The 18,379-nt window shown below is 36.6% G+C and overlaps 1 protein-coding gene across 2 annotated transcripts; it reads left to right on the forward strand.

The window, feature by feature from the left end:
• The first annotated feature begins 388 nt into the window (after positions 1-388).
• On the forward strand, positions 389-7,644 carry isl2b (ISL LIM homeobox 2b). 2 transcript variants are annotated; one of them, XM_049465764.1, is made up of 6 exons: positions 389-505; positions 673-862; positions 1,464-1,696; positions 2,447-2,727; positions 5,958-6,122; positions 7,387-7,644. In XM_049465764.1, exons 1-6 carry the CDS (start codon positions 448-450, stop codon positions 7,498-7,500), a joined length of 1,041 nt encoding a protein of 346 aa, XP_049321721.1. In that variant the 5' UTR covers positions 389-447; the 3' UTR covers positions 7,501-7,644. The 2 variants fall into 2 exon arrangements, with proteins under 2 accessions (XP_049321721.1, XP_049321722.1); XM_049465765.1 differs by having other exon boundaries at positions 7,406-7,495.
• Positions 7,645-18,379: the final 10,735 nt, after the last annotated feature.

The following is an 18,379-nucleotide window of genomic DNA, read 5'->3' on the forward strand; positions in this document are numbered from 1 at the left end:
TCTGAAATTGCTGATCTGAACAACCAATGATTTATAAAGAAAAAATATACTAATTTTAAAAAAACTATCAGGGATGCCCAAACCTTTTCTTACCACTATTTTTTGTACCTATAGCCTATATGATAATAAAAACTTCTAAATAAAGTAATGTAGCTTGTGTTTTAGGGAGACTGGGCTACAGTAAAAATACTAGATTGCTTGAAATATAGAATTTTAAACTCTTATAATCCTGGATTGGCTCGCAGGAGAAGGAAATTCTCTTCTCATAGACAGTTACTTTACGCGGACAGTTTGTGAGAATAAACGATGGACCAATCCTAGAGCTGGAAGGCGGGGTCTGTGGAAGTACAGACCTGTCGGTTTCTCGCTCAGCATCATCTGCGTTTTTCAGGTATCCAGGAGAGAAGCCTGCTGAGGTTATCCCTCGCGCCTCGTCAGCTGTCCTGTATGGTGGAAATAATATTCAGCTCCTCTTTTCTGGATGATATGGGAGATCATATAAAAAGTAAGTGAAATATGCGCAGAAATATGCGGAACGTTTTCTCAACCTCATGAGATGTTGGACCTGTTATCGTTTTCTGCTAATTGCTGGAAGTTTTTACGCTGCATCGTTACGTTTAGCTGGTTTGTTTGTTGCTGCCGCTCAGTAATGCCGTGTGTTTTCGTGCGCAGAGAAGTCTGGGTTGGCGATGTGTGTCGGCTGCGGAATTCAGATCCATGATCAGTACATCCTGCGGGTCTCCCCTGATCTGGAGTGGCACGCGGCCTGCCTGAAATGTGCTGAGTGCAGCCAGTACCTGGACGAGAATTGCACGTGTTTTGTGCGCGAGGGAAAAACGTACTGCAAGAGAGATTATGTAAGGTAGGCTGTCAAAAATCTAAATCTCTAAAAAAGCAATATCGCACGTCAGAGCTGAAGTTTAGGTTTTTTACTCCATAAAAAGTATACTTTATTTGACTCCACTGGAATGTATGACATCATTAAATAAAATTGCCACATACGACTAACAAAAATCGTCCAGACCGCAAGATTTGCTGAATTGTCCGAAAAGTATGAAAAGGTTTAAAACTCTGTTTTTCTCTTTAATGCATCATGTTTTTGTACAGCATTTACAAATGCAAAAATATATATATTTAAAAAGGTTTCGATCTGCTTTATTTACCCCAGTCAATATGATTTGTGAAGCGCGTTTACAACTCATTATCAGCAAAATAAGACGAAAAATAACCAAAATGAGCGCGCTAAAGATCACCGTGTAAAGACATTCTTAAATCAGTCAGTGCTTAAATAAATTGTTGCATCAACGTCAACAATAGAAAAAGTAAAAGCTTAACTAAAAGACAGCAATTGTGTAAACATTTTGCATGCACGTGCATCCTCTTGTTTATATCCCAAAATATTTTTTTTCCAGTTTGCAAACAAAAATGCACGAGTTTAACTCTTTATTCTTTCTCTCATACAGACTGTTCGGAGTAAAGTGCGCTAAATGCGGATTGGGATTTACTAACAGTGATTTGGTTATGAGGGCTCGGGACAGTGTTTATCACATCAAATGTTTCCGCTGCTCCGCGTGCGGCCGCCAGCTCCTGCCGGGTGAAGAGTTCTCGGTGCGCGAGGACGCGCTGCTGTGCAGAGGAGATCACGGGCCCGACAACACGTTCAGAACCGGACACAGCAAAGCACTTCACATGGCAGGCAAGTCCAGCATCAGCAAAACACTGCACTCAGCAGTTCCTCAAAATTAACTCAATACACGACTCAACATGAATCAGATGCCCCATTATATTAACTAGGTTCTAAGTAAGACTTTGCGTCAATTACACGCAGCAAAAGCACGTTAAATCGACGTTTATTTTCCATTTTGAATGCACAAAAACTATGTTGATCTCCGACATCTGAATTGATTTATTCGTGTACATCAGTTTTACGTTAATTCAAGAGTAATTTAACATTATAATATATATTGTATTAAACGTTGCTTACATTGAATTTGTAAATCTTGTTTGTTTTATATTGTAATAATTATAATCATTATTATTATTTTTGGGGAGCACCTTTCACCTAAATTGTGAGAGTATAAGAGCCTAAACCTTTTAATGCTTCAAAATGTATTTTGTTTAAAGGTTGTTTTTCCATAATTAAAATTAAAATGTGAACAATTTATTTTTATTAAATGTTCTCTGCTATTAGGATGTAAAGCGCTACGTATTGTCCTATTTATTAATAATAATAACTCCCAACCCATTTATTATTATTATTATTATTATTATTATTACTATTATTATTATTATTACTATTATTATTATTATTATTATTACTATTATTATTATTATTATTATTATTATTGGTGGTGGTGGTGGGTATGATGGTGATAGTTATGAAGCAGTGTAACAATAAGTGCAGAGTTCAGCCCGAATTATTCTGTTTATTTATTTTTTGTCTCAGCTGACCCAGTGTCGGTTCGGCACGTGCATCATCGAAGTCACGCGCCCAAGCCCTCAGAGAAGACCACTCGCGTGCGCACCGTGCTGAATGAGAAGCAGCTTCACACGCTGCGGACCTGCTATAACGCGAACCCGCGGCCGGACGCGCTGATGAAGGAGCAGCTGGTGGAGATGACCGGCCTGAGCCCGCGAGTTATCCGCGTCTGGTTCCAGAACAAGCGCTGCAAAGACAAGAAGAGATCCATCCTGATGAAGCAGCTGCAGCAGCACAGAGACCAGACTGTAAGCATCAGACCAGGCGCGAGCGCTTCACACTTCAACAGCGAGTTTTAGAGCTGAGAAAAGCCTCTCACACCTCATACACAGGGGGACTGAGTGTGTTTAGCTGAAGTGTGGGGGGTTAGGGGAAAGAGGAGAAGTGTACAATGTAAAGATTCCACTGCTTGGCCTCTAGAAATATTTAGTGATTTTTGATTTCTTAAAATAAGATTGCAACACGTTTTGCGTTATTTTGTTTACTTTAGTTACAGTGTAAACAAATCTGTAAAATCACAGTAAAATATTTCACTGTAAAAAATGTTAAAAAGTTCATTTTCTATAAGCAGCAGTGTAAAAAATATTAGTTTTACATACAAATACAAAAAGGTAATTTACCGTTTTATGTTTTTTTTTCTGGTGCTCCTGCTGCTTGAATAGAACTGGATCTTTACAGTTTTTATCCACAGAAAAGCAGAGACATACTGTTAGATTAAAATGTCCCAGTGCAGGCCAACTTTGCGGTCAGAAATGTTGTAAAACGTGATTTATTAGTTACAATATAAACATTTAATTTTTCTGAATAGATAAAACACACATTTACATTAGTTTACTGTTCAATTGCGAAATATAAACTGCAAGTACAATAGGTAATGTAGTAATCAAAGTCAAATAAAAACTATGGAGTTTATGAGGATCTTTTGCCCAACCATAATGGGTTTTAACCTTGAAACAACAAACAACACTTTTGTATGTAAAATGTGTAAAATGTCATTTTCTTTCAGACGCTAATTTTCTGTTATTTTCTTACCTTTTGTGCAGTCAAAAATGTATTTTTAACAAGTAGATAAGTACAAAAAAGTTTAGTAAAAATACTATTTTTAACAAAGAAAACACAGTTTGTTTCCTAAAAAAAATTTAATAACATTATTAAGATATTAAGATAAATTATTCCTAATGTTTTTTTAGTGGATTACACAAAACAAAATACCTTTCTTACTGGTTCCTGGCATCAATTGTTGGAATAATGGACATTGAGTATTGAATAATACACTCAATACTTACTGAATAATGGGTATTACGTTAAGGCTTTAAAAAGTGAGAAATATGTGGCAAACTATTTGCCTGTAATTCTCTTGGTGGGAAGATTAAGCCCTTATAGTGTTTTTTATTAAGCGTAAAGACATCTTTGGCAGTGTAGAAATCACTTTACACCCTAAAGAACTGTGGTCAGGCAGTCAGTAATTATGAGACTTAATCAAATACCCAGGTAGCCCTGCTGGGCAAGACTACAAACTGATGATAACGGTATATTTTAAGAACCAATAACTTCACAACTCTATACATGTACATTTAAATCAAAACTACTTCTGTGACATTGTTTTTGAACAAAAAAGACACTTTTTCCCTACACCATTGTCCCTCATTGAGCAACTGATCTTCCAGCCTGTTTTTTTCCCAATGTTTAGTAGGGGTACTGACTGTCTCACCTTTTGCATTATACGTTATTTTATTCAAAACAGTCCATGCCCTGTCCATAACGAGGTAGTTTTACTTTTACATTTACGTGAATATTTAGATTCTACTAAAATTTATTTGAACAGGATTTTACTGTATATTGAATTCCAGCATTTTATTGGTTCCTGGCATCATTTATTTGCATAATGGGTGTGTCCCCCATTTAAATGTACATCCTGTGTAATCTTGCATTTGACCAGCACTACCATTTATAGGGTGTTGCGTAAATGTTAAGCTAATTGAGAAGTGTGCCAGTAGCCAATACTTTACCTAATATTTTTGGTTAACTGTTTTTTATTCAAGCAAGTTTAGCTTGAGTGTTGTTTCATAATAAAAATGTGAGGAAATTAATATGGCAAGACAGTGAACGATTATCTAGAACACAACCGAATAGGCATGAAAGCGTAATCCTGAGAGCTTTTAACGACAGGGCATGTTATTACTTTGTTAGGTATTCTGTACCTAGAATGGTACAATAGCTTGTTACTGTAGCAATACCCCCTCAGAATCCAGACGTGAGCTTTTCCAACATGGCTGTTTGTGTCTTAAGGGAAAACATTTTTACCCTAGAAAACACAGTTGAACCTTTTTCACACAACGATCACAGAATGGTACATATGGGTTTCTACAGAGTACCGCCACAACAAGACAAAATGTAGTTTAAATATTACAGTTATGTTCATATGTGCATACTGAGCATGTCCTTTTGTCACTGACAATGTACCATCAACATGCAGTCTTTTCCCCTGAATTACATTCCCTAAATATTTTATTATATTAAATATGTTAATAATTCATAAATTCACAATTTAAGGAGAGTAAGTCTTTCAGAGCTTTAATGACTAAAACATTAACAAATGACAAATTTGTCATAATTCTGTATTTAGAGCATTGCTACATTTAGCCAATATACGGTCCACACTCAGCAGCAGTTTTACATGTTAACCTTTATGCCAATAGATACCAATGCAAAACCAATGCAAAAGGTGGCATCAATCATTAAAAAGCCATTAAAAGTCTATAACATTAATTGTATTACTCAAAATAAATAGGAATTTAAAAAGTAAAATCAGCCATCAAGCTGCCGGCGCTCAGAGGGAGCAGAGGGCTTAAACAGGGTAGAGGGCGCTCTCTCCCCACATCACTCCTAGGGTGATGTCTGCAGCACAGGGCATCTGTGAGCTGATGTATCAGAACCGAGTCGCTGCGCTTTCCTCTGAGTGTTAGCGCTGTGATGCTGCTCGGTATTTGTTTTGTATTACTCAATATAAATAAAAGCAACAATTCTTAATTGTGAAATTGAGTGATGTCAACTTGAAATTATTTAGTTTATTAAAATAGCCAACAAGTCAATAAAAATGAGAGATAAAAGTAATGAGTTTCTAATAAGGTAAATGTAAACAATTTGAGAATATATAGTTAATAGAAGCATCCGTTGTTAATTTACTTAACTTGTGACTTCTAGAAATATTAATTATGAATTCCTAATTTAAGTAATGGTAAAAAAAAACAGTGGAAAAATGTATTAGCATATTCATGTACTTTTTAAAACTTATATTGTATCTGCGCAGGTACAGAATGTACTATACAAGTTAAAAAATTTACCATTAGAAGTACAGTTACTGGTGGGGTAGAGTTTTATTATTAGAAGAACAGAATTTGTACCATCGTGTACGTTTATTTGTATGAGTGCACATGTTCTGTGTTTAGAGGTCTTATTTTAATGTTTTGTGGGTCAGGATCTGCAGGTTCTGTCGAGCAGTGCGCTGGTTGAGGGCAGTCCAGTCAGACCCGATCACTCATTGATGGGTCAGCATGTGGAGGTACAGAGTTACACGGCCTGGAAATCTCTGAGTGAGTTCACACTGCACAGTGACCTGGAGCAGCCAACCTTCCAGCATCTGGTGAGTAAAGAAAAGCACCTTCTTCGGCTGAACAACAATTCAGTTAAATTCAATTTTATTTATATAGCGTTTTTTACAACAAAGGTTGTCACAAAGCAGCTTTACAGAGAAAAACAGGTCCACGTCTCTTATGAGCAGCACCAGAGAGATGCCAATTTTATGGTGACACAGTGGCAAGAAAACACTCCCTTTAAGAGGAAGAAACCTGGGAAGGAACCAAGACTCAGTCAGAGGAACCCATCCTACTCGAGTTGACAAACAAATAACAAACAACCAATAAATAACAGAACAAAACAGTACAGAGAATTAATGTGAACTTTAGCTAAAATAAAAGGTACTAATTTATGAATATAAAAATCTGATGGGCACAAATTATAGAGATATGGCTAAATAGAAACAGATTCTGAGTGTGTTAATGGTAATGTTGATAAGTGCAGGGTTGTAGAGCCGGAGAACAACACAGCGGGCAGTGGAGAGCCAGGCTGGGAACAACAGGAACAGCATTTCAATACATGTAAAAGAGATAGATAGAAAAAGAGATATATAAAACAGAAAGGAAAGAAAGAGAAACAAAAAGCAGGAGTTAGAAAGGTTGTGTAATAATTCTGATGAGGACAGGGCTGATTCCGGAAAGCTGGAACCACAAATGGACACATCCAGGCAGAACGGCCGGGCATCTCAACACATGTGCGAGAGAGAGAGAGAGAGAGAGAGAGAGAGAGAACAGAGAGGGGAGGGAATAAAAAGGGGTTAGAATGGTTTTATAAAACTCTGCTGGAGTGGGATGGGCACAGCTTAGGACATGGGGAGAGAAAGAGAAAGCAGATGATTAGGACAGGGTTTATATTCGCTGGATAAGCTGTAAGAGTAATAGTTAGAAGGGCAACAGTAAGAGAACAACATCCTTTTATTATTGCATTACTTTTGCATGTGTTTTTCATTTAATTTCTCTGAAAAGAATCATGAACTGGGAATAAAATCGGTTCTATACCTGATAACAAAAAACATTGAATAAACATTGACTTTTTTGTTTGCATTACAATTATCTAACAGATAATGTCAGTGTTGAATCAATGTAAACTGAAGTGCACAAATAAATCAGTTCTAAATTCAGATTAACATTCTGTTAGTCTATTAGACATGAAAAATTAACATTGATTTAACACACTGTTGCTATGTAGTTATTTTATATGGTTTATATTTGTACTATATTTTTTGTATTAATAACTGAAAGTTTATTTAGACTGCATTATCTGATCTGCAGGTCACTTTCTCTGAGTCAGATTCTTTAGGAAACTCTTCAGGCAGTGATACCGTCTGTCTCTCACAACTGCCAGACACTCCAAACAGCATGGTGCCCAGTCCAGAGGACACATAGGACCAGCTGCTGACCAAAACCACTGTCCACCACCATACAGCACATCCCGCACCAAACCCTGACATGAACCCCAAGTCTGATATGAAGACAAAACTGCAGCAGAAACTCCAAGCAGCCTGAAAATTAAACAAATGTAAAACTGTGGCGGATTACTGTGTGTGCAAATGTGTGTGTGTGTGTGTTTTATTTCTAAAGTTTGAAGGGTTCCTGTGATGTAAATATTAAAAGGTGTTGTGTATATTTTATACTAAAATATGCAGTACAACAATAAACAATATTGCTTTCAGTTAAAAAGTGGAATCTGGGCGTCGAGTGGTCAAGCGGTCTAAAGCGCTGCCACTATGAGCAGGAGGTCGCAGGTTCGAACCCCCGCTCATGCAGCTTTACCATCAAGCTGCCGGTGCTCAGAGGGAGCAAAATTGGCTCTGCTCCCTCCGGGTGGGTAGAGGGCGCTCCTAGGGTGATGTCTGCAGCACAGGGCGTCTGTGAGCTGATGTATCAGAAACGAGTCGCTGCGTTTTCCTCTGAGTGTTAGCGCTGTGATGCTGCTCGGTAATGTTACATCACCAGCAGCTCTAAAAGAGGCGGAGTCTGACTTCACATGTATCAGAGGAGGCATGTGTTAGTCTTCACAATCCTGGTGTGTTGGGGCATCACTAGTGAGTGGGTTGGGTAATTGGCTGTGTAAATTGGGACAAAAAAGGGAAAATTTTTAAATAAAATAATAAAAAAAAAGAAATCTACAAATACATATTTTAATTTTGATATCGCTTTCCTGAATACACTGTCTAGCCAAAAAAAAAAGAGATCACACACTCTAATATTTGGTTGAACCACTTTTAGCTTTGATTAAAGTCTGTATTTGCTGTGGAATCGTTTCCAAAAACTCCTGCAATGTCACAACATTTATTTTTATATGAAGTTTCATTTCAATCCATGTGTGACAATGAGGCCCTCATGCTCCCTGAAGTCTTTCACAATTCCAGCCCTCATGAATCCTGACGTTATCATCTTGGAATATTCCTGTGTCATCAGGGAAGAAAAAATCCATTGATGGAATAACCTGCTCTATATTCAGTATATTCAGGTAGAGTCAGCTGACCGCATTCTTTCAGCACATACTGTTGCTGAACCTAAACCTGCAGACCAACTGCAGCTAGCACAGGTCAAAGCTCCGCCCCCACAGGCTATGGTAGGCACTAGGCATGATGGGAGCATCACTTTAGGCGTCTCTCTTCCTACTCTTTTTACTCTTATCACTCTAAAACAGGATAAATCTGCTCTCATCAGACCACATTACTTTCAATGCCTTCCTTCCATCTTTAGCTCTATAGCAAACTGAAGCCAGTTTTTTCCGGTTAGCCTCACTGATAACTGGTTTTCTTAAGGTTACACAGCTGTCTAATTCCAATTCTCTTTGCATTGTGTGGAAAACAAACAAGCTTTTCTACAATTTGATTTCACCAAATGTTAGTAATCGTCGATCACCACCATTTGAGATTTTATTCTGATCACATTCCTTCCTGAAAGATGATATTTCACACTATTCCTCCACTTTTTAATAATATGTTAAATGATTCTTAACCCTATTTTAGTTTCTTCTATTTTAGATGTTTTTTCAGCTTGTTAATAATTTGGCCCAATTTGACTCAAACAGAGTATCATCTTTTCAATGACAACAGGATGTGTCTTTCCACATGGTTGTTTAACAAATGAGAAGCTACTCACTGCATCAGTTAGAGTTAAATAACTTGTTGCCAGTTGAAACATAATCACCCATGTAGAAATTATCTAATAGCTCTTAACTATTTTCCTGGTGGTGACGTTTTATTTGGCCAGGCAATGTATTATATAGTGTGCAAATTTTAGATAATTTTAACATGAACTTTAATACTTTAAAACTTCAATTCACTGACAAGCAGAAAAGGTCATCAGTAAAATATCAATTATATAAAATAACCTAGAGAATCTACTTAATACATTTGAAGCACTTGAAGTTTTGCACATATTTTAAGTAAATATTACATACATTCAACACAAGATATTCAAAAAATAATGTACCTAACATTTCTTAGTGCATTACACAAGAAGCACACATTTCCTCTTGGCTCCTGGCTACTTTCATTTTGGCATTTAATTTACTGTACATAATAAATACCACTTGGCCACTTTATTGAAGGTGTTAAGTAAGGTTTCATGGCAGCTGAGAACTAAAACTCTTTGCTGGATACATTTTCACATGCAGCACAAAAACAATGCCAAAAGCGAAGCAGAGAACACAAACTGACCTTCTCTGACTTTATAATAAACAAAAAAATACAATTATATCTAACTCTAAAAACGTGACGTGAACCCTTGATGGCAACGGTGGGAGAGAAAGAAGTCGCCGAAGTCTGAAGGAGACCTCCCAGTAGCGGCCAGACCGGCCGAGGAGTCAGAAGAGGAGACGCCAGCTGCGCAGTTGGGGAAATATTACACACTGTAATCAAGGAAAGCAGCCAGGAGCAGCGGCCGAGGAGGACATGGGGGACGAGAACAGCCGGTTGTAGGAGACAGACAGGTGGAGGACCTAGAGCTTAGATTCTCTGCCCGGACCCGTCCTGACCCGAGGACCAACCCGAAAATTTCCCACCATATTCCTCGGTCGGGTCAGGCTAAAGAAAATAGTCTGAGATGTGGGCATCTGTTTTCTAATTCTAACGAAATAGCGAAAACTGAAAGTGAAAAAACATTTGTGTTAACTGAATCTAATTAAAACAGTAATTAAAAGGAAAAAATATAACTAACTTGAACTGTATTGTGTGTTTATAAAACTAATTAAAACGAACTGAAATTACTGATAGAATTCCCTCATTTTCGTGTTTAATTTATTTATAAGCGCTTTTCACTCCAGCAGTTGTACAGCGGGTGGTGTTGTGCCGATTCTGTTTGCAAAGCGGAGTCGGATTCAGCAGGGAGTCGGATTCGGCAAGGCAGCGGCAGCGCGCGGCACCTCGTGGTCCACGGTGTTAGTTATAAGCGCTCACGCTAGCCGCAAAATAACAACAGAAAACACTGAGAAACTGCAGAATTATGTATGGGATTAGAGTATGAGCAGGAGGAGATAGAAGAGAAACAGGAGATACAGTGTGTGAGAACCTTTACCTGTGAGTACTCATACACCAGAACACGCAAATCTCTCTCTCTCACTTTCTCTCTCTCTCGTTTCTTAGATTGATCTCTCTGATGAGATGTGTGAAAACTAATCAAAACTAATAAGCCCACTCTAAAAACAAATTGAAACTTACTGTACTGTAGGAGAAAAAAATTAAAACAAAATAAAATTAAACTATAATAAAAATGATAAATGTTATAATCACGTAGCTCTGGGCGCACGTGAACTCCTCCTCGTTTGACTTGCAGCACTGTGTGTAGCTGTTCTTAAAAAAAACATTTTAATTAAATAATAGTTCTATGCTTTTATATTACAGTGTTAATTAACATGATTCTGATTATATTTCGCTCATTCAATCAGCCCGAAAACAGCCAGTTTTTGGTTGGGGTTGGGTCGGCTCGGGCAGAACGGGCTCGGGCTGGGTCGGGTCAGATTTTTGGGCCTGATCAAACCTCTAGGAGGACCATCACAGACCAGGTAACCTGCAGGTTGTTCAACAAGCAGGTATAGAACCCAAAGCTAAGCTATAATACATAACGCCACTTTTTGCTGTTAATTAGCTGTTTTTATTACAATAATCTTTTTAAAGTGCAGTTACTTGCATCAGAATGATTTGATTTGTTTTTGAACAGTGACAAATTGCTCTTTTGAACAGCTTTTTGATTATTTGATAAAAAAAGAGTGAGATTAAAATAGGCTGTAATAATAGGACATTTTGTTATTCAGACTCTAGTAATAAAATGATGTACCAGGCAGTGTTTTAAATCATGATCATGATCATCATAATACAATTAAATTATTGCAACATGCTACAACTTCTATAAATAAACTGCATTGACACATCAATTAAGCTACACTAACATAACCAATATTATAGGGCCAGTTGTTCAAAAAATGTAATCCGGATCAAAATTATCCAGATTTGGCAATCCCATTTTTTGCTATCCAGGATCAGGTGATCTGTCTTACTTTTAATCTAGTTTTTCAAAGCAATATTGGTTTGGATCACCCTGATCTAGATACATAGTTTTCAGGATTACCTAATCTGGATTACCAGCTATGCAAAAGAACAGATAGAAGAACCAACATGGGTTGATGACTCCTTTTCTTGCAGTAACAAGATATTGCTTATTGCAAAACAATAAGTGCAATTGAGTGTTTAAATGGAGTTCTGCAGAGACGCTTTGCATGCCTTAACTATTTGCGGGTCGAACCACAGGGAGCATGCAACATAACACTTGCATGTATTGTCCTGCACAACGTTGCTACCAGACGCAATGTCCCTCTCTGTGATGTTCATGATGCACCTGAGCCTGTTAAAGAACCAGAACAAACTCTGGTGTTCTTTGCAATTGTTCGAAATTATTTTTGACAGCTTCATATCTGATGAATGTTTCTTTGACATTAATATACAGGGATCAATAACAGTGACGTAGATGAAAAGATGAATATATTATTTTTGTTTGTTATTGAAATCTTTTGGGGGGTTTATTTCATGGGGCCAAGATTGTTTTTATTTTTACTTTACTATAGTGAAAGGATTAATTGGTAGCCTATGTCTACTTTATCACTTTAAAAATTTAATAAAAATTTAATAAAAGTTTAATAAAAATGTAATAAAAGTATATACACTAAATTGTACAAATGTATTTTTGTTTTACTTTAAAAGTTTAATTTTAAGGTTTTACTACATTTTCTTCCTAAAATCCACCTTGAAATCCCACCCCTTGTTGGGATCAGAGTAATACTGATTTTTGGATCTAAGTTATCCAAATCCTACTGAAAAGTTTTGAACAATAGAAACTGAAGGTTTGATCCATTTACAAACTAGGATTGGATTACATGATCTGATCCGATTTCAGAATGCTTCTTTCCCTTTTGAACAACCCATTTTCCAGATTTGATCCAATTCGATAACCAAAATCCGATCAGATTTCCTCTGAACAACTGGCCCATAGAGTTTAGTCATTTTGAAGCAGCTCAAATTAACCTGAAGTGCTTTTACATTTAGGAAGTTCTGCCATTAGGTATAAACTCCTAGGTAGCCCTGGTGGGCAAGACTGCACAGTGATGTGAACAAACTGCCCAACTCCAGCTAGATTTAATAAAAGTTTTCCACATATTTACCTGAGACAAAAATAAGGTAAAATCTTTTGTACATTACACAAATGTATTTTTTCTATTGGCTACTGGCATTAATTGTTTGAATAATGGCAGTCAGTGACCATTACCTACTCACACTCACTTCCTATAATCTCTCTATAGAGTTGTTTTTTTTTTGTTATGTTTTAATGTTTGTGCTGTCCGGGTTGGAAAAGTACTTAATTTTTGATGTGTAGACAACAAACTCTACAAAATCAAGACAATTTTTTTTAATAGTATATTTTGTTTATAGTTGGTATACATTAAGGTTTGCACTAGAGCACAGAGCGAACTGCTTGGACTGCTTGTTTAGTACTGATGTTTGACAGGAGGTTTTACTATAGCCTGATACTACAATAGTGATAGAGATGATCTGTTCTACCTTTGGACACAATATTTTTCCCCATGATTAATAACAACACAGCAGAACAGATTTTCCTGGCAGCCTTGTTAATTAATACTAATAATGAAATAATAAGTGGGAGTTGGACTCAATTAAAGTATCATGTTGATACTAATAACACAGCACATTTAGAGTTTAAAAACCTAGAGATTATGAAAGAAAGATGATGATATTTTTTTTATACTTTAGTTTAGGGATATTTTTTGGCAGTCTATTAATTTCAGAGTTTATTCAGAAGGTGTTGAGGGACATGATTCAACTCCTGGTGTTGATTCACCTTTACTGCTTTACAGAGGTGGAAAAAGTACTGAAAAAATGTAATTAAGTAAAATTACCTTTACTTTGCTAAAAATCTACTCGAGTAAAAGTAAAAAAAATACTCAATTTAAAATGTACTTTGAGTGAAAGTTACATAGTTACTTTTATTTATTTGATGTAATAAAGTACAAATCATAAATTAAATAATTATTAAATTAAATAATTTGGATTTCTCAGGCAGTATTTGTTCAGACCACTCCATAAAACATTTTCAAGAACAAGTGGCACAGATTTCTATGATACATTTTTTTTCTTTACTGTTAAAAAGTTAAGGTCATAGGTGACTAGAAACTGTATTAATATAGTTTTACAGTTCATTATTATTTTTTTAACTTGCCATTGCTCTGCTTTAACTGCTATTTACATGTTTTTTTTTAACATCCAAGCAGATGTTCCTAATAAAAACTTAAGGAAATATCATTAAAAACATACAACGAACACACAGACTCCAGGCTACACAGCTGATTCACACAGCATCTCTCCCACTAACCGTAATAAACACTGCATGGAGAAGTTCAGCTGCGCTGCCATGGAAAACAAAACTCAATTTTTAATTCAGACAATTTTTTTTCCACAGCATTTCATTTTTTAATCAGTAATGGGGAGTTTTCCAATGTAGTGAAGTAAATCACTTGTGTCAAAATGGATGAGTAAAAGTAAAATTACCTATTTTAAAACCTACTTTAAAAATGACAAATTACTCATAACATCTACTCAATTACAGTAATGTGAGTAAATGTAATTAGATACTTTCCACCTCTGCTGCTTTATTGCAATTTGAAAGAATAAATTGCTCTTATGTTGGGAGGATTGATTCCATATTGATTCCATATTCTGAGTAAAAATTACCTAAACTGAACAGCTGAGACACGCAGAAAAATAAGTTAATGTAATACTTAATATTTGAATCACACAAACAGTACATCTTTTCTATTGCCTTGTAATTATTTATTTGCATAATTGGTGTGCTTACTTATAAATGAATGATTAAAAAGTCCCTATACATCCACATAAGTCTAATATATCTAGGTGTACTCAGTAGGGGTGTCACGATCTCGATATTTTATCGAAATCGAATCGAAATGAGGTCATGGTCTCGAAGTCAAAAAGAGGATCGACGATCCCTCCCGCGCGCGCTACGCAAATAGCGCAGCGCGCTACGCAAATGGCGCGGCACCAACACAGCGCATCCTATTCATTTAAATAGAGAGCCGCTGCATGAGCGCAGCCCCGCCCTCAGTTCTGCTGTGTGAGAGACAGCTGCCTTTCAACCACGGAGGAGAAACTGAAAACGGATTTATAGAAATATAGACAGGGCTCTCAAGTTTTGAGTGTCGGCGGGAGTGTGATCACTGTTTTTTATCTGTCCAACGGGGGAGGGGGGGCGGGGGTTGGGCGCACAGGTTTTGTATCTGTATCTAACGGAGGGGTGGGTGCGCGCAGGTGAGAGCGTGTGAACTCGCTGAAATGCGTGTGTCAGTGTGACTTGAGAACACTGACTATAGATCACAGTGAGGTGGATTAAAAATCTTAAACTTATAATTGACTACACCTGTTGCTTTCCATTGAATTAAAAAAACATCTTTCTCTCAGATAAAGTAAACACAAGCGTGTTTCTGACTAAAATAAAAGCTTTTCAGGAGAGATATAAGTTATGTGTAAATATTTATAAGACAATACCTGACAAAATTTTAGTTTAGTTTAGTTTAGTCATGTTTATTTCGGTTGAAAACACATATACATACACATAAACAGAAAAGTTTTCTGTTAATAAGCATATCAACAACACAAATATGAACCGAAAAGGTATAGGCTGAAGCTTTGGCTTATTTTTGCCTATCCTTTTTACATTATCTCACATTCTATATTCCATTATTTTGCAAATCAAAAACACAAAATGAGTCAAAAAAAAAAATGCCACACATTCCATATTTAATCACTGTTCATGTTTATAGGAGTTTACTACTTTTCTCTTGTAAGTTTTTTTTAATTTGCTGAGTGAACTACACATTTTCAATTCATTGTTAAAACCATTCCACAAAGTGACCCCCCTGACTGATACACATCTATTTTTTATATTTGTTCTTGCTCTTATTTTTTTAAACATACTTGTTGCTCTCAGCTCATACTTATTCTCTCTCAATTCAAATAGCTTCTGAATACAGTCAGGAAGCGAATTGTTTTGCACTCTATACATTATCTGTGCAATGTGTAAGTCAACTAGATCAGTGAATTTTAGAGCCCATAAATTAATAAATAATTTGTTTGTTGATTCATAGAAGTCTGCTTGGTTAATAATTCGTATTGCTTTTTTCTGTAGCATGAAAATTTGATGCGTGTTAGTTTTATATACGGATTTTATATACCTGACAAAATCTGTTTTAATGACGTTAATAAACATCACTGTGACAGCGCTAGTCACAGTTTCACCACATCACTTATCTAACCAGCCTGTACTGATTTCTGCCCCCCAATAATGCTTTCATTAACCTCTAATAGCCTTTAATAGTCTTCAGTAGCCTTTAAAAGACTTACCTGGCGGCCGTGGTGTGTCCACTAAACTCCGTAGTTATAAACATCCTGAGGTTAGCAGCGCGCTAACTGACCTGTTTATAATGTAATCCGAGCAGTGCCTCCGTGTCGGCTGTTCTAACCTGCTGCTGTTAGCTGCTTGGGCTGAAAGATGAACTGTAGTGAGCTGTATTATCCGGTTAGTGGGGTTAAAACCTTTATTTGTTTACAGAAACAGTAAAAACGGACTGGCTGAGCTCTGTAGCCCGTGGCTGGGCTGTACTGAAGTAGTGAGTGAAGAGAGCGGGGCTTGTGCTGCTGCTGCAGCTCCGACTAGTGGTTGGATGAAGAACTGCAGCTTCATGTAAGTGAGCAGTTTCACCAGCCATCCACACACAGCTCTGATAAACTGCTTGTTTTAATAGTGCACACTGTTGCTACCAAAAAAAGTCACTAGATGGCATTACCATATATATCTTAATAAATAATAATAATATTTATAATATTTATAATAATAATAATAATAATAATAATAAATATGTTATTTAAATTTTATGAGGCATAAAATAATAACAAGAAAAATAAACAAGAAAATCGAGAATCGAATCGAATCGTGACCCTCAAATCGAAAATGAAATCGAATCGAGGATTTAGAGAATCGTGACACCCCTAGTACTCAGAGATTTAGAGATCTGAGATACCAGAACAAAGTGTGAGCCTCATCTGGAGAGGCTTTAAATAAAATAAGGTAAATGCTGCCATCTGGTGGAACTGAGTGGATGGGTGGTGCCATGGTTTACCTGTTTTCTGACTCATTTTTAATCACTTTATTTGTATGAAGTGTATGAATAGTTATTAGCTCTGGCTCCAATCTATTTTTTTGTTTTATTTTGTTTATAGCTTTTGGTTTAGTTTCTAATTAGCATGGTATGACCAGTAGGGAAGATAAAATCTCCTTGTGTTGATGTGAATTTCTGATTTTGGCCAATAAATGGGAGCTGAGTTGTTTAGGCTGCAGTTGCTGCTTGAGGAATGAGGTTTGATTGGCTTGTAGGGTTTTTCTGCTTCTTTGTATTTAAGCTACATGCCACATTTTAAAGGGGGCATGTGATTATTTAAACTTATGGTGATTGTGGTGTAATAAATCAAGTAATATATATATATATATATATATATACATATATATATATATATATATATATATATGTATATATGTATATATATATATATATATAATATATATATATATATTATTTATATAAATGCCACTTTTTACAACTGATATCGCAGAGCAGCTTTACAGAAATCTGAAACAGGACAGAGAATCAAACAAATAATTAAACACAGAACCTCTAGTGAGTAACAGTGGCAGGTAAAACAGAGCTTGAGGAAGAAACACTGTGAGGAACCCAGACTCATATATACGGTAGAACCCGTCCTCATCTGGTCAGATATACAGTGCTGGTCAAAAGTATTAGCACCCCTGCAATTCTGTCAGATAATGCTCCATTTCTCCCAGAAAATGATTGCAATTACAAATGCTTTGATATTAAAATGTTCATTTAATTTGTCTTTAATGGAAAACCACAAAAAGAATTGTCAAAAAGCCAAATTGGATATAATTTCACACCAAACATAAAAAGGGGCTGGACAAAAGTATTGGCACCCTTTTAAAAATCATGTGATGATTCTCTAATTTGTGTAATAAACAGCACCTGTTACTTACCTGTGGCACATAACAGGTGGTGGCAATAACTAAATCACATTTGCAGCCAGTTAAAATGGACTAAAGTTGTCCTTGTGTGTACCACATTGAGCATGGAGAAAAGAAAGAAGACCAAAGAACTGTCTGAGGACTTGAGAAGCAAAATTGTGAGGAAGCATGGGTAACCTCAAGGCTACAAGTCCATCTCCAAAGACCTGAATGTTCCTGTGTCTACAGTGCGCAGTGTCATCAACAGACATCCCAAGTTGCAAAAGTTGATTTCAGGCCTGTGTGCACGTTTGGGGCACTCACTCGTTCTGAATTCCGGGAGATTATATGTGACTCGCAGGCATCAGGGAGCCACTACCGAAATGCGGGAGACTCCCACAGCTTCAGGGAGACTTGGTTTGTCTGCATCAAGAAGTTTAAAGCCCATGGCACTGTGGCTAACCTCCGTAGATGTGGACAGAAAAGAAAAATGGTAGGAAACCCAGGAAGACCCCACTTCTGACCCAGAGACATAAAAAAGCCAGGCTGGAGTTAGAAAAAACTTACCTGAGAAAGCCAAAAACATTTTGGAAGAATGTTCTCTGGTCAGATGAGACAAAAGTAGAGCTTTTTGGGAAAAGGCATCAATATAGAGTTT

Source organism: Astyanax mexicanus, chromosome 16 (genome assembly GCF_023375975.1).
Source record: "Astyanax mexicanus isolate ESR-SI-001 chromosome 16, AstMex3_surface, whole genome shotgun sequence".
Classification (NCBI taxonomy): domain Eukaryota; kingdom Metazoa; phylum Chordata; class Actinopteri; order Characiformes; family Acestrorhamphidae; genus Astyanax; species Astyanax mexicanus.

Bases quoted from the DNA above. Each gene is read 5' to 3' on its own strand.
- isl2b (XM_049465764.1), top strand. From the start codon at position 448: ATGGTGGAAATAATATTCAGCTCCTCTTTTCTGGATGATATGGGAGAT. The intron at 506-672 runs GTAAGTGAAATA...TTTCGTGCGCAG, and splicing joins TATGGGAGATCATATAAAAA to AGAAGTCTGGGTTGGCGATG. The intron at 6,123-7,386 runs GTGAGTAAAGAA...TCTGATCTGCAG, and splicing joins AGCCAACCTTCCAGCATCTG to GTCACTTTCTCTGAGTCAGA.